The following is a 16,102-nucleotide window of genomic DNA, read 5'->3' on the forward strand; positions in this document are numbered from 1 at the left end:
TAGGACTGACCCCCAGACTTTGTATTTATGACAGAGACCTCTTACCACTGTTCTATTATGCTGCTCTTTTCATCTCCAGTGTTATGTCAAAATACCTCTTTCTGCTTCCTTCCCCTTTTGTCCATTTTGTTGGTGTTTTAAGTGAATGCATCTTCCTTCTATTAAAACAAGGCCTTTATTTATACATGCTGCCCATGTGTATACACTGTACAAATTCTTATTTTTAAGTGTAACTTGAAAACGTGGAAATAGTATGCAATGCATGCATTTGTATAACTAGAAAATGCAAACAGTTATATAGCATCAGATTCAGTTTAGGTAACAGCAGTCTCCAGTTAGTCACTTAGACTTGCCTTTGTGTTTAATATTAATAAAGGCTACCATATTCTTCAATGTAATCTCACAAATCTTTTACTACATTGTTTATCTTTTTATTTTTGGAACATGCAATGCACTCTTAAAGTTTTCTAGAAGAAGGACATATAAATGATAATGTAAGGGATACAAGAGCCTCTGTTTTTCACTATCATATACCACATGCATCTGTTGGATTCTAACCTAGTCCTCTAAGCTTGCTGCATGTAAGTGTGTTACATTGCCTTTGTAATCCAACTTTCTATCTGATGTGCAGTTATTTAGGCTAGGCATCTGCCTATGCCAACTGTGACCTAACTGCTAGATTGAGCAGGTAATGGCTGGTTCAGCTTTTCTGAGAATAGGGTAATGGACTTGTTGAAAGCTCTGGTGATTCCTAATAAAGGCTTTGAATCACCTCTAGCCATGCATAGAAAAATGGCATGATGAGATGGGGGACATACATTTTTACCTGCACTAACTAGCAGGAAATATACACTGGCATACTTTAAAAAAAACACTGCCACACCATAATAAACTGGAGGCCTGTCATCTAGCTCTCACCCTAAGAGGAAACAGATCAGCAGTCTGGTCTATAATTAAAGGTTCCTAAATGTAAGATGTCAGCAAGCAATGCAACCCAAAATGCCTTATTTAATTAACCTACCTTTTTGTCAACTGTTTTGTTCTCTCTACACTCTGAATTTAATATTTTGTTTCTCTAGAATGAACTTAAAGTGTTGTCTTCAACTCTTGAATCTCAACTGAAGGACATCAGAGAACTACAATCTAAGCAAGAACAGAAGAAGACAGACACCAAGGTATGTAGGAAAATTGACATTGTTTTTCTTGTGCATCAAAATATGTGAAAAATAATAAAATATTGATTTTGTAGCACATTTTCTAGATGGTTCAGCATTTTTTACTGAATTTTTTGTTGCGTATGGATAAGAGTGTAGAATATGTGCAGATACCTCTGATTGCATACTGTGTGTGTGTGTGTGTGTGGGGGGGCTTCTGTGAAAACATAGTAGAGCATAGTGATCTAATTCAGCTCATGTCTCCAGTGCGTACTCCCTCTGCAATTTGACTTCATGTTCTTTGCATTATACAACACATCAAGAACACATACATTTATTTTTTTCCTGTGAAATAAATTACATTTTATTTATAGTGAAAACATTTTTGGTGGTTTGCAAATTAAAAATAAATTCTGAAACTGTATAAAATAGAGTGGGCTAAGAATTAGGTTATGAAGCCATTTAGAACATTAGTGATTAAACTGTTATATCTCTGTGGCTACTAATAAAAATTAAATGGGTGCAGTAGCAATAAGTAAGCTCACTGTGGTCCACTTCAGTGGATTCCTGGTGCAAGCATCTCTTCCTAAACTGTGAAAAGAAACGTGTGTGATGCCTCTTTACAACAGAGGCAGGAGTGAACATAACTGCAACTAATGCCCAGTATCAGATTACAACGGATGTATGAGTGAACACAACTGCAACTAATGCCCAATATCAGATTACAACGGAGACAGGAGTGAACACAACTGCAACTAATGCCCAATACCAGATTATGATGGAGGCAGGAGTGAATACAACTGCAACTAATGCCCAATATCAGATTACTATGCAGGCAGGAGTGAACATAACTGCAGCTAATGCCCAATATCAGATTACAATGGAGGCAGGAGTGAACACAACTGCAACTAATGCCCAATATCAGATTACAATGGAGACAAGAGTGAACACAACTGCAACTAATGCCCAATATCAGATTACAAATGAGGCAGGAGTGAACACAGCTGCAAATAATGCCCAATACCAGATTATGATGGAGGCAGGAGTGGACACAACTGCAACTAATGCCCAATATCAGATTACAATGGAGGCAGGAGTGAACACAACTGCAACTAATGCCTGATATCAAATTACAGTGGAGACAAGAGTGAACACAACTGCAACTAATGCCCAATATCAGATTACAGCGCAGGCAGGAGTGAACACAACTGCAACTAATGTACAATATCAGATTACAATAGAGACAAGAGTGAACACAACTGCAACTAATGCCCAATATCAGATTACAGCGCAGGCAGGAGTGAACACAACTGCAACTAATGCCCAATATCAGATTACAGTGGAGACAAGAGTGAACACAACTGCAACTAATGCCCAATATCAGATTACAGCGCAGGCAGGAGTGAACACAACTGCAACTAATGCATAATATCAGATTACAGCGCAGGCAGGAGTGAACATAACTGCAACTAATGCCCAATATCAGATTACAACGGAGGCAGGAGTGAACACAACTGCAACTAATGCCCAATATCGGACTCATTCTTGTGGCCAAAGCCCTCAAGAAAGTCACTCTTGAATGAGTTTTTGAATGCTTGGAGCAATACACACTGATTCCAGATAAGAATCAGACATACAATTAGTTACTTAATTTCCTGTATCTGTTTCTCTGTAAAGGAGTAATTGGTTAGCTCTCAAAGTGAATCTTTTTCTTATAACTTCTCTGAGCTTACAGCCTCCTACAGAAAGAGCAAGATGTGTTTTCTTCCTCCATCATTGATTGGCCTTTCTCTGAGCTGCACTATATTACAAGTGAGAATAGTTAAGTAGGAGGATGTAGGGATTATTGGGGGGGGCAGGGGGTCTTGCTTTCTTGAAGAAATGCTTTTTAAGTGTTCTTGATTCTTGTACCTTTGCTTGAGTACTGTTCAGCCGTGAGTATGTGTGTCTTCAGAATTTGTGTACCTGGGCTATCAGTTTTGAGTACATTTGCCAAGGAATTGTATTTCAAGGCCTTGAAGCCTTAAATCATTAAAATTGCTGCAACATAGCATGGATACCAGACTGGCTGTGGAGTAGGTACAACACTCGTAAAGACCATTATACTGGAGATGTTTTACTAGATCTTGGCAAGACCTCTGATTTTGTAAACTATTGTCAATGTTGTATCTCAGATAGGCCTTGTCCCTAAGCTAGTAAATTTGATATTAAGTTACATTCAGGCCTGCATTATAGGAGTTAGGTGGGGAAACGTCATTTTACTAGTCAGAAACATGGCCAGAGGTTTATCTTGCAGATTAGTGTGTTTGGACACTGTTCCTCTCTCTTGTTGTAAACAATATGTGCAACACCATGAGGGTATTCATATGATAATATGCTGATGATTCAGCCTTCCTATGCTTAGCGTAGCATAACATGCATAGGTTCATAGGTTCATAGATCAGTACTAGGCTAACTGCCCTTGTGAGCCATTTTAAGCCTAGCTAATTACCCCTTGTGAGACTCAAACCCTAAAGTTTGTGTTTATAAGGCAAACACCTTAACCATTAGGCCACCTTCCCAAATCCAAGCATGGCAATATTCAGTTCTCACTCTACAGGCCTCACTAAGTAAAACTGAAACAAAGATCCACCTCTGCCAATCGGAATGATAAACCAAGAACGCACTTTTAGCAGCAAATGCCTGAGGCAGGACCGATGCTTCTCTGCTCAATATTAAAGTGTTCCATCACACTTTATACATATACGTTGTCACTTCATAGCTTAAGTGCTGTGATACATTTTTTACCGTCTCATACCTATATTATTTAGTTCATTGGTTCATAACTGGTTACTAGGTTATAGGCCCAAGAGTCATTTTAAGCCTAGCCAAGCATACCCAAATTTTCCAAAATGTTGCTGACATACATTAGTACCCTAAGGAATGTTGCAGTTATGTTACAAGCTTGTGCACATCAAGCATTCACAGGCTGTACCTCTCTATTAGGAGAAATTGGTGTTAAACTACGGGTAAATCTGTGATTTCCCATCCATTGGGCCAAGTTGCATTTGAATATGGTTAGGGATGAGGTTTGTTTCACATGAATGGTAAGCCTGTCCCAGAGAAGGAGTAATGTTTGAGACACATACCTGTCCCTCCAGCATGTCCTGTTTGTGTTGCAGATGAGTTTTAGGTGCTTAGAATTGGTATTTCTGATGCTATTTGTTTTGTGGATCTGCAATAAATCTATTAATGTGTGATCAGAGGATGCCTTGTAAGCTCGGTATAGACTGCTATAGGAAACTGAGTACAGGGATAAGGCCTTTACGATGGTCTGCATAAGACATGATGTTTGCTCCCTATATTCTTTTTTGGAAAAAAGTCTGTGGGCTCTCAACAGTTTCAAGTGCCTGGTCAGGTTAATGTTGGTAGGTACGTTGAATTTGATTAGTCTGAAGAGACTCAAGTATAGTGGAACAGTGAGCTCCTTGGACCTGGATTCATGCCTTTCCTTATAAGTTGTGCAATGTAGAATGATTTTCTCAACACGTCACATGTGATGGTCAAACATTATGTTATTGTCAACAAGCATTTCCAGATCCCTGACCACTGGGTCTGCTGTTAGGGGTATATTATCAATGAGGTAATTTCCAGGAGTGGTTGTCTTTCCAAGAAAGGGTTATATTACGCATAGTAGCTTCTTAATAAGAACCTTCATTTTTTTATTAAAGTTGTAGCCATTTGATTATGCTGTATCCCTCAGTAGCATCATTGTAAGGATAGTCTGCAAGTCAATGCTGACAATAACAAGATGGTAAAAAGTGAATCCGTTTAATAGACGTGTTCTGGTACCTCGGCAATTCACCTTTATTTTTTTTGAAGTTTATGCAGGATCTTAATGGGAATGCACATGGGCTAAAATTCACTTGGGAATGTAATTCTAAGATGATACCATTCTTGGATGTAGAGTTTTATATCGGAGAGCAGGGTGAAGTGCAACATAGACCTTTCAGAAAGCCCATCTCTGTGAATAATTTTTTGCATGCCAGTAGTATGCATCCCCCTCATTTAATTAGGGCATTGCCAGAGGGTGAATTTAGAAGAATTCTTAGAAATACTTCTGAACCCAAGTTTTGTGAAACATTTATGAATGAAACACAGGAAAGGTTATCATCTAGAGGATATTCTGAGATGGCTCTCTGTAAGGATCAAGCGTAAGTTGTATGGGAAAGGCCACATTGGCTGGAACAGATCTAATAGAGAATGTCAGAATCAAGATGAGACTGATAGGTTATTTTTTGTAACCAAGTTTTCTAATTTTTCAGGGTTGTTAGAAAAAATTGTGAGGCAGTTTTGGCACATAGTGGTGGATGATGTGCTGGTTGGTAAATTATTTCCCAGGCACATCACTTTTTCATACAGCAAGTACAGTAATTTAAAGGAGCTTCTCATTAAGATGTTAGATTGCCCTAAGGAAGGAGGGAATGTTGGCATGCATAGATGTGGGCACTGTTCGGTGTGTAATAGAGTTAGAAATTTGCATGGTGTTAAGATAAATGGCAAAAGTTACTTTGCTTTTGAAAGGTTTGATTGTCATTCACAAGGGGTGATCTATGTTATCAGATGTGACTGTGTTAGGGCACTATGGTACATAGGTCAGACCACGAGAAAAGTGAAAGTCCATATCCTAGAGCATCTAGGGGATATTAGGAGGAATAACATAGACAGCCCAGTTGCTTCTCTTTTTATGTCCGTGCACAATGGCAGAATAGAGGGGTTGATTTTTAGTGTGTTGGCATGACCAAAAAGTTCTTTAGGCAACTTTACAAAGGAATTAAACAAGTTGGAATACAGAATGATAGTCAATTATCACACATTACATCCTAGGGGTATGAACCTAGATAGCAATGTCACTTTTTGAAATCTTCTAAGATATTTATTGTCATGTATTGATTTAGGAATTTTGGAATTGCTTTATTATATGTAGAAATGTTATTTAACCTATCATACAGATTGATAAATCATTGTAAAGAAAGGTAGTTTGTCAGGATGTAGATAGTGTTTGTATGGGGAACATCATCTGTATGAGACTTTATTTAAAAACACAAGGGGAAAGGATAGAAGCATTTTTATGCATTTTTATGTATTTGTATGTGTTTCTTTTCAGTCAGCTATATTTAAACAGACCATTTCACTATTAATTAATTAATTAATTAATTAATATAATGCAATGGCACTTTAAGAAAATTGGTGTGTTTACCATGTTGATTGATTAATTGGACAATGATATGGTATATTGGATATATAAGGAGATGGTATTTTGCTGTTTGAATTGTTCCACTGAAGGCGAATTGCCGAGGTACCAGAACACGTCTATTAAACGGATTCACTTTTTACCATCTTGTTATTGTCAACGTTGACTTTCCAATTTTGACTGTGTTTTTTCGTTTTGTGGTCGTAAGTAGAAATTGGATGGTGATAGTATATTTTGCCATAGACTTTAATGGACAGGGCCTTGCACATGTGCAGTAGTGCATCTATTACGTTGTATGGATGCATATCCCATAATGTCAATATGTTGAGTCACTTAGGGAAAAGTTCAATGAACTTCGATGATGTTGACATTGGGATAACAACATTTTATGAAGGCTCTTACTTAAAAGGTAGCAACGTTTAATTGACGTAACTGGAAAGGGGGAATACATCATGGTCCTGGAATTACCACATCTCACAGTACATGAGATAAACCAGAAAGTGTAATGGAATATTTTATGTCAAGTTCTGGAACTGTATTTTAAGTTATTGTCATTTTCTAGTATCTAGCGTTCTACCTTGATCAGTTTATTATCTGAATATCAGTTTTATTTTAATGTTTTCAAACAATAAGGCGCAGCAGACACAGACTGTTTACATACATGGGATGAATCATTCACACTGTCACCTACTAAGTACATTTCTGAACCTAAATACTTTTCTCAGATATACCCTACAGTAATCAGTACTCTTAGCTAAACATTATGCATCATAAAAATCAGGCTCCTAAAGGGTTTTGCTACCCACTGAAGAGGCCTTCTCCTGAAGATCTTACTAACCACTTTGGCACCTAATCTTCAAATTCAGGTATGATTCATTATACCAGCATCCCATTAATAATGCATCATAAACAGATCCACTCTGTTTCTTTAAACACTAGTAGATGTAGGTGTTAATAGCACATGAGATACACAATAGATTTAGCCTCTTATTCTTTGGCCAGACTGACAACAGTCCTTAGATTGCCTGTAATACAAACAGCAATGCCGGTAGATAATATTGGCTCACATAGTCTCCTCATTTTCTCATGTTCTGTCCAAGATGCTTATCCTACTAACCACCAAAATGACCCACCAGGATCAGAGCCCCACCTGGTTACAAAATTAGAAATAAAGTAAAATACCTAGTTCTTTTTTCTTTCACTTACTATAAGAATGTGTTTGTCCTATGCATTCTTAAATTCTGCCACTAATTTTTGCTGCCACCTACATAGCAATGTTGTTTTCCAATGATCCACCACTCTTTTATTGCAAGAATATGTATTTATATCTACCTGAAGCAAATTTCCTGCCCTCTTCATGTTATGCCCTCTTGTTCCCATGCATTGCTTTTTAAAAACAGTAAGCTCATTTAGACTCTGTAGATCCTTTGAGGTACTTAAAAGATTATCACATGCCTCTTTCTTCAAGATTAGACATATTAAACTCCAGTAGTCTTTCTACATGCCTTCTGTCATAGAGTATGCTCCATTTTGTTGTCCTCCTACTTACATCCTGTGGTCTGTATAAGCTCTGGTGATATTGAAGTTGGTATAACTGCACACAGTACTGTAAGTGGGGTCTTACCGGTGGTCTGTACAGAAGGATAATTATACCTTTCTGCTGATGATGACTTGCATAAAAGCAACTCACCTTCCTTGTTTACTTTTTTAAGGTAGCTGCTTACCTTTAGATTATACAATATGAGAAGCCCCTTGTCCCTTCCAGATTTATTATTGTTACTCCTTCCTCTGCAACTGTCTACTCATTTTGTAAGGTGAAGCTTCACAGACACATCATTTTGCATTTTGGAGTACATTTAATGTGCTATGTTACAGACTGCTTTTCCAGTTTTCCTGAGTCACTTTTCCTCCATTTCATGCTTTCAAGTGTCATAAGCAAAAAGGCAAAGTTTTCCTTCGGTTATTTTGCAGTAGTACTTGTAGATAATGAAAAAGGAATAGTCACAACATGTCCCCTGTGGTAGTCTGCTGATAAATTTCCTTTCATCTAAGTGGACTCCATTTTGACTCTCAGTGTCCTTTTACCTAACCGAGATTGTACCCATACCTCTACCCTTCTGATTCACTCTGTGGCTGAAACTTCTTTTGCAAACTTTTTGCGTGGTACTTTTCTGAAATTTTCTCCAGTAATTTTTATATTTACAAAGACCATTCCTGCATGCAAGAAGTCCATTATTGACTATTCCCAGCATCACCAAGAGACCACACCTTTGAATAAATATAGCTCATTGTGTGGAGTGAAAAGAGAACAAAGTGTTACACTCATCCCTTGAAGAGAGCCATATGAATGTGGCTTCCAAAATTGAAACCTTTATCAAATTTTCCCAAAACACAGAACTTGGAATAATAACTCAACTCATACTTTATAGATACCATCTGTAAGCTAATGCCCAGCTCATACCCTACCAACCCACCTACGTCCCTTCAAATCCCAATCAAAACTCTTTGCCACTCAAACCTATACCAACTAACTACATTAAACACCTCCTCAGCCACCCTGCTACCCTTCTTTGGCTCACTTACCTCCCCTCTTCCTCAACCTTGCTGTAAACTCCATAGCACTCCCAGTTTCCATTCTGGTCAACTGCTCTCTATCTGAATCCACTGTTCCTTCACTATGGAAACAGTTCTTTGCTATACCTATTCATAAAGGGGGTAACTCTGCAGAACTTAGCAGCTACCGCCCTATACCTGTTCTATCCTCACTATCACAAATACTTGAAAAGTGTGTGCACAGACAAATCATGGATCATCTACTCTTAGAAAACCTACTCACTCCCACCCAGCATGGCTTCCACCCTAATCACAACACTTCTACTGCCCTGATCTCCTTCTCTGATTCTGCCTCCCTCACTAGAAATAACAACAAACTGGTCTCCTGCCTCTTCCTTGATCTCTTCAAAGCCTTTGACACAGTCTCCCACCCCATCCTCCTCTCCAAACTAAGCAACCTCAACTTCTATCCTGCTGAAATCTCCTGGTTCTCCAGTTACCTCTCCAACCATCAACAGTCTGTGAAATGGCAATCCACTGCATCCCCCTTCTTACCCATCCACATGGGAGTCCCACAAGGATCATTCCTCAGCCCGCTACTTTTCAACATCTTCACCACAAATGCTATGCATCCTGTCCTCTCTCCACCCTAATTCAATATGCAGATGATGGTACCATAATCAATACTGCTGATACTTTCTCTAACCTTCTTACACTTACTCAAAATTCCTTTAACTCTGTTGAAAAATGGCTCACAGACAATCAATTTATCCTTAATCCCAAAAAGATCAAACTTCTATTTTTTTCCTAAATCTCTCTCACCTCTCAAACCAACCTTTTCTATCACTTCCTCTAACAATACTATTTATGCTGAACCCCAAACTAAACTTCGAGTCATCATAGATGAGCAACTTAAATTTGACCTACATGTCAACCACTGCATCAAAAAACCAGAAACACCAAAAACTCAGACTTTGATACAGAGTCATTTTTTATATGTTATTTACTCTTCTGTTTCTGTGGAGCTTTTCTCCCCAGGCCTCCACTGAAAAGGTGCTTTTGCTCAGTTGGACACTCCCGGTTAACAAATGTCAAATTAACAAACAAACAAATAAACAAACAAACAAACAAACAAACAAACAATCAAACAAATAACAATATAGCAATAGAATGTTTAGATTAGCTTTAATAGCCCTCTATATGTAGGCAGTCTTACTAAATTCTGAATATAAATGTAAAAGCAGTCTAGATAGTTGCACATAGCTGAACCACTTGTAACTGTGGTGCAAACCTCAGTCATATAACTTTAAAGGTATGTAGTACAATCTGTCTGAGGTAAAACATTTGCATAAACTTCTGTTTATGAACGGAATCTGTGATATCACTACAGATAGTTGTCCAGTTCACTATGGTCACACAAACATCAGACTATTACAATAGTTATTATTGCCCACTGTGTGTTTAGGAGACAGAGAGGAAAGAAGAATATCATAATGTGTAATAGGATGGCTTTGGGAGGACATGTCCTTCAAGTTTAACCAAGATAAATATTCTTACTCCATCTGTGAAACCAATTGTATACTGCCCCAAAGTGGAAAGCTTTTGAAAGCTGAAAGGTCACATTGATCTTTCCACGGTTTTAGTATCATAGCACCTGCATGACGGTGTATCCATTAAAGGCTACAAACACATCTGCACACTATTCCTTTGTTGATGTAACTGTGGGATACAGCAGATATATGTGAGCATATCCTTAATAAAAGTTTACAGATATTTTTATTAAGAAATGCAGCACATATGCATTGCGCCTTAACCTGTCACAAAGGTAAGTGCCTAAAGTATGGCTGTATACTTTAAGACCAGGTAATGAGCCCAGATTACATTTTTGTATGAAAGACACACTCTCACCAAAGGCAGATACTGTTGGTACTACTGTACGTGAGAAAGATCATCAATGACTGTGGTAAATTCGCCTCACACCCAGGAACCCTGTGTATCACAAAAAGTGAGTTAAAGGACGAACAAGTATACAAAACACAGCAGAGATGTGAGGAGATAGTTATCCCTGGTGTTAAGGTAGAGGACTGACTTCACTTCCTTGTTATTTGTGAAAAATGAAAAATGAAAAAAAAAAAAATAAACAAAGCAAAACACTTAAACATTACAACATTAAGAAACATTGGTGGGTGAAAGTACTTATTGTAAATTAAAGATTAATTATTCGGTGACTAAGCCTGTTTGAGTTTGTTTCTTCAGTACCTGTATAGAAGAAGAATTTACGTCTGAAGTTTTGGACTGTTTATTACTCTTGCTTAATATTGCAACATTCAAATATTTTTATTTTTTTATTTTTCTCAAATAACAAGGAGGTGAAGTCAGTCCACTGTCCTAATGCTCTTGCCCTGTTTTGCAAGCACTGTAACCATATCCATATAAAAGACTGATCTACAAACAATGCCTGTGGGGTACCACTGAATTTATAACATTTTTGCCAGGGTATATTGTGTTAAACACCACTGTGCAACTTTTTCCTGTCTCAGATACTTGGCTTTACACGACAACAGGAGCATTTAATCTGTCTGTATAGACAGATGGTGAAATGCTATCTGGATTATTAAGTATATAATTTCAGCGGCTTCCATGCCCATGAAGACACAATATGGAAGCATTTAAGAAATGAAGGTGACAGTCTGTGATCTTCACGTGAAATTCATGAAAACAAATACTGGAAATAATATATTGCAGTCTTGAGAATGGGAGCAACATAATACAAATGTAAGAGCTTAGCCATGTCCAAGAGGGCAGTATATTTCAGAAAAAAAAGAATATGAGCAGGCTGCACTTTCAGGGCCACGTGGGTGACTCAGGAGAATTGGTGAGGAATGAGTTGCTTAGAGTGGGGGGTCAATAAATTGAGCATCCTTGGTGAATATATTGAACAACCTTCCTTAAGGGGTTGCACATACTGAAATAATAAGAAAGTTTAATTGCTCATTAGACAGGCATAAAAAAGAAGTAGCTGTTACATGTTATGGAAAAGGAAGGTGACTGCACAGTAAGGTACAGCATATTCAGTATATCATTACAATGCGTGACTTTTATTTATTCACTGTTTCATTAGGTAGACTGGTCAAATTATTCCTTTGTGGTCATGACCTAAGCTCACATGAGGAAAAGAATGCTTTATAAAACACAAAGTGTAATACAGAATGGTGGCATAATTATACAATAAAATGAATACATTACAGTAAAGACTAGCACAGTGTACATCTTAAAAAATGAAATATAATGCAGTGTAGACAGAATTACTGTTAGCTTTTTGAACCAAATATAGAGATGGAATGACTGCTATATTTATCTGATCAGGTTGTTGAAATGGAGTAAAGAAATACTGATCACAGGAAAAATGTGAATTTATTTAGAATTTTAGATCTGAGGAATTCAGAATTTTTTCAATGTTTGCGTACAAAATGTGTTTTGACGTTTGAGATTTTGATAGTAAACTATATATATGTATATGTATATAAATATATATATATATATATATATATATATATATATATATATATATATCTATACACATGTATATATGATGTCATGAAAATATCCAAAAGAGAGAATCACAAAGCACTGAATGACACAAGATTGAATCACAAAATGCTGAACACTTCTCCCACACTAAAAAATGTCCTACATCGGTAAAAACACAGCTTCAAAACTGAGATTGTGTCGTCCTGATAGTGATACTGTTAGGGAAAGTGTTTTTAGTAAGGTAATGTGTCGGGTTATGGTGAGAGTCAGCACACATGAGTAAGGTGGGTAGGGGGGCTTCACCTAACCTTAACCCTAACTCAACACATTAAATTACTAAAACCCTTTCCCTGACAATACCACTACACAAGACAAAAACAGACATACAACACAGACAACACAAATCATGCACAACACTGACTCTGTCCCCTTATCTAACCCTAACTCTAACCCTAACTAGCAAACACTTACATATTCACAACAACTGCTGTAACACAGTCTTGCATATCTTCACAATCACCACTTTTCATTCAAACATTAATTTTCCTGCACACTTCTGCTTACCTACACTATATAAAACTAAAATCAACCATATATGATAGAATGTGGAGTCACTCATTTGTGCATTCTGTCTTTTTTGCCACAACAAAAAACATTCTACCAAATGTGATTCTACCTTTTTTGTTACAACTATATCTATCTATCTATCTATCTATCTATCTATCTATATATATATCAACACACACATATATGTACAAGTACATGTACACACACACACACACACACATATATATATATATATATATATATATATATATATATATATATATATATATGGATCTATGTCAGATAATTGAATTTTCAGAAAATCAAAATTCGTATGGACAAGACCATATGAGCGAGTTTACGAAAACTTGAACATTGAAAAAAACCTAAAAAAAACACAAAAATGTGTTTTTTTTTTTTTTTTTTTTTTTTGCAGATCCTTGTTGTACCACGATCTCCATTCAAAACCTTCGAGTTTTCAAAAACTTGATCATATGGTCTCGACCATATGATTTTCGAGTTTCTGAAACCTTGATCAATTGATAGGGATCCACACACACACACACACACACACACACACACACACACACACACACACACACACACACATATATATATATATATATATATATCTATATCTGTATCTATATATATATATATATATATATATATATATATATATATATATATAGTCACATCTGCTTTAGTCTAATTATTAGTATAAATAGAATTATTCAAATTTCATACCTCTCACACAGTTTAGCTCTAAAGCAAAATAGTTGCATTATAAGAAAATACAATATTACCAACTACTGAATGACATTGGTGGTGCTGCGGTAGCATTGTCGCCTCGCAGTAAAACGCTGTCCGGTTCGATTCTCAGGTAGAGCATCTTCTGCTTGGAGACATGCGTGAATGGGCGTACCTTCGTTGAAGGTTGTGCGTCAGGGCTGGCAATTCGGCACGCAAAAATCTACTACCAATCATTAGCAGACCGGAGTTCCGCTGTGGCGACCCCTAACCGGGAAAAGCCGAAAGACACAACAACAACTGAATGACATTTTGACATTTTGAAGCATAAATTCATTATTGAGCATCATGATCTGGTAGAACAAAACTGAAGAAATATTGCTATACTTGATTCCAGTGTATTTTGTGCTTTCTTGTAAGTTTGATCACTCGTCACGCATTGTACCATACCTCTCAACATCTTGGTGCAAGAAATCTGGACAAAGTTTAAAATGATGGAGGACAAAAGACTCAAAATAGGACCAGATTTTAAATACTGGTGTAATAAGCTTACAGACTTGCCTAGAATAACATAATTTGTGTTAGAATTCTTTTTATAAAGGATATGAAGTCTGAAACTCAAATATGTGTCATTATTTAATGAGTGCAATCCTCAGTCATTAGCCAGAAAACCACAAAGTTTATGAGTAACAGACAAAACAGAGCTGGTAGGTATGTATCAGACATTTTACTGAAGGAAGACTGAAAAGTCCTAAACTAAGCTTTGGAAACATTTCATATGCTCCTCTTGCTGTTAATAATTTTGTATTGCATAGGGTGTCATGATTATACTCTGATATCAGGGAAAAGATAAACGTATTAAGTGCATCCCCAATATTAAACCCAAGCATAATAGTGCTTAGGAGTGCTTAACAAAAGTTTGTTATGGTAACTGTTTGAAATGTAGGAACCCATTAATATGTAATGCTGAGACTAAGTGGCCAGATATCTGGACTTATATATACTAAGTCTGAGATTACCATTTCTCAGCATATTCCCTTTTCTCCACTGTATGGCAATCACAGAGTTTGTATATGTAAGTTGTGGGGTGTGGGGGTAGGGGGGTTGCCCTCTGCAAAAAAGAAGTTTCTAGGAGAAGAGTGATGTTAAATACTTGCTGTTCTGCATTTCAGTCTTTTATTTCTGTTTTTTGGCACGCAACATTTCAGTAGTGAGCCATTTGTTATACACTGCTAAGCACTGCTATGATTGAATCAATTGATAGGGATAGTGCTGGCCAATAAAGAACTGTGACAGAAGATAAAACAGCGTTTTATAAACAAAAAGGATGCCGTAATGAAGTGTCTTAAGAAGTTTTAAAAATGTTTTACCTTCTACCAGAGAGGTACTTCATTTTGCCCTGCTGCATCTCTTAACTTTCACTGAATTTGCAGAATATCCCTGACTTTGCCACATACTTTTGCTTTTTACCTTGCAAAATCTTTGATTTTTCTGGTAAATCAGAAAGGATTACAGTCAGTCAATAATGCCACTCATTAGCATTTCTTAGTTCTTATTGTTCAGAAAATGTGTGTTGATGCAAAACCTGTTTGTCTATCAATGTTTTAAGTGAATTAGAGAAATATTTGAAAACTGTTTCTGATCTTGATCTTTTCTTCCCCCATTATTTTTATGTTTGACCAGAATTCTTAAACAGAGAAGTTGACAGGTGCACTACTGTTTGACAATACAAAACGTTTTCCACATTCTCTTTTTTTCGCTGTAACTGGTAGCAAATGGAGCAGATAAAGCCACATACACACACTACAACAAATGCTGACTGGGTCTCTGACTATAACTATTATGAGTTCTCAAAATGGTTGCCAAAATTCACCTCCTGAGCTTTACTGTTGAGGTAGATTTTCTTGGCATCAGTGTCTCAAACACATAACAAGTGGGCTATGTTCAGAGACTGGATCACAATTCTATGTGTTATAGATAACTAGGTCATGGCTGAAAATGACTGTTGTATTCCATTTTACCCTCGTATTCATAATAAAGTGTAGAACTCAGTGTAGATTTTCTCAAATTAGCTTTTAATTCTTAAAAACAAACTCAGAGCGATATTGTTTTTAGGTTTCTAGGCAGTAGTCATGTTGTAGTTATTTACTCCAGAGAAGAAAACTGTAGACTGCAGGAAATGAAACAACTACCACTGGCCAGTAGAAGCCGGTTGTAAAATTCAGAGAGGAGAACTGGAGAACATGATTTGGAAACATCACATGGGTTTATAAAGCCCCCAGGGAAGGAATATGGATCATTTTAATTTTTGACTAGACTGGTCTGTATTAGTGAG

The 16,102-nt window shown here is 36.9% G+C and overlaps 1 protein-coding gene across 1 annotated transcript in view; it reads left to right on the forward strand.

Annotated features, from left to right (window-relative positions):
* The window catches only part of LOC122813728 (zinc-binding protein A33-like), a 149,092-nt gene that overhangs the window by 45,248 nt on the left and 87,742 nt on the right, over positions 1-16,102 (forward strand). Inside the window, exon 2 of the mRNA XM_044086199.1 lies at positions 1,080-1,175. Coding sequence (XP_043942134.1) covers positions 1,080-1,175 — 96 coding nt within the window. The remainder of the gene's footprint in view (positions 1-1,079; positions 1,176-16,102) is intronic.

The sequence above is a fragment of the Protopterus annectens genome, chromosome 10.part0 (assembly GCF_019279795.1).
Source record: "Protopterus annectens isolate FY-2018-M chromosome 10.part0, PAN1.0, whole genome shotgun sequence".
Classification (NCBI taxonomy): Eukaryota; Metazoa; Chordata; order Ceratodontiformes; family Protopteridae; genus Protopterus; species Protopterus annectens.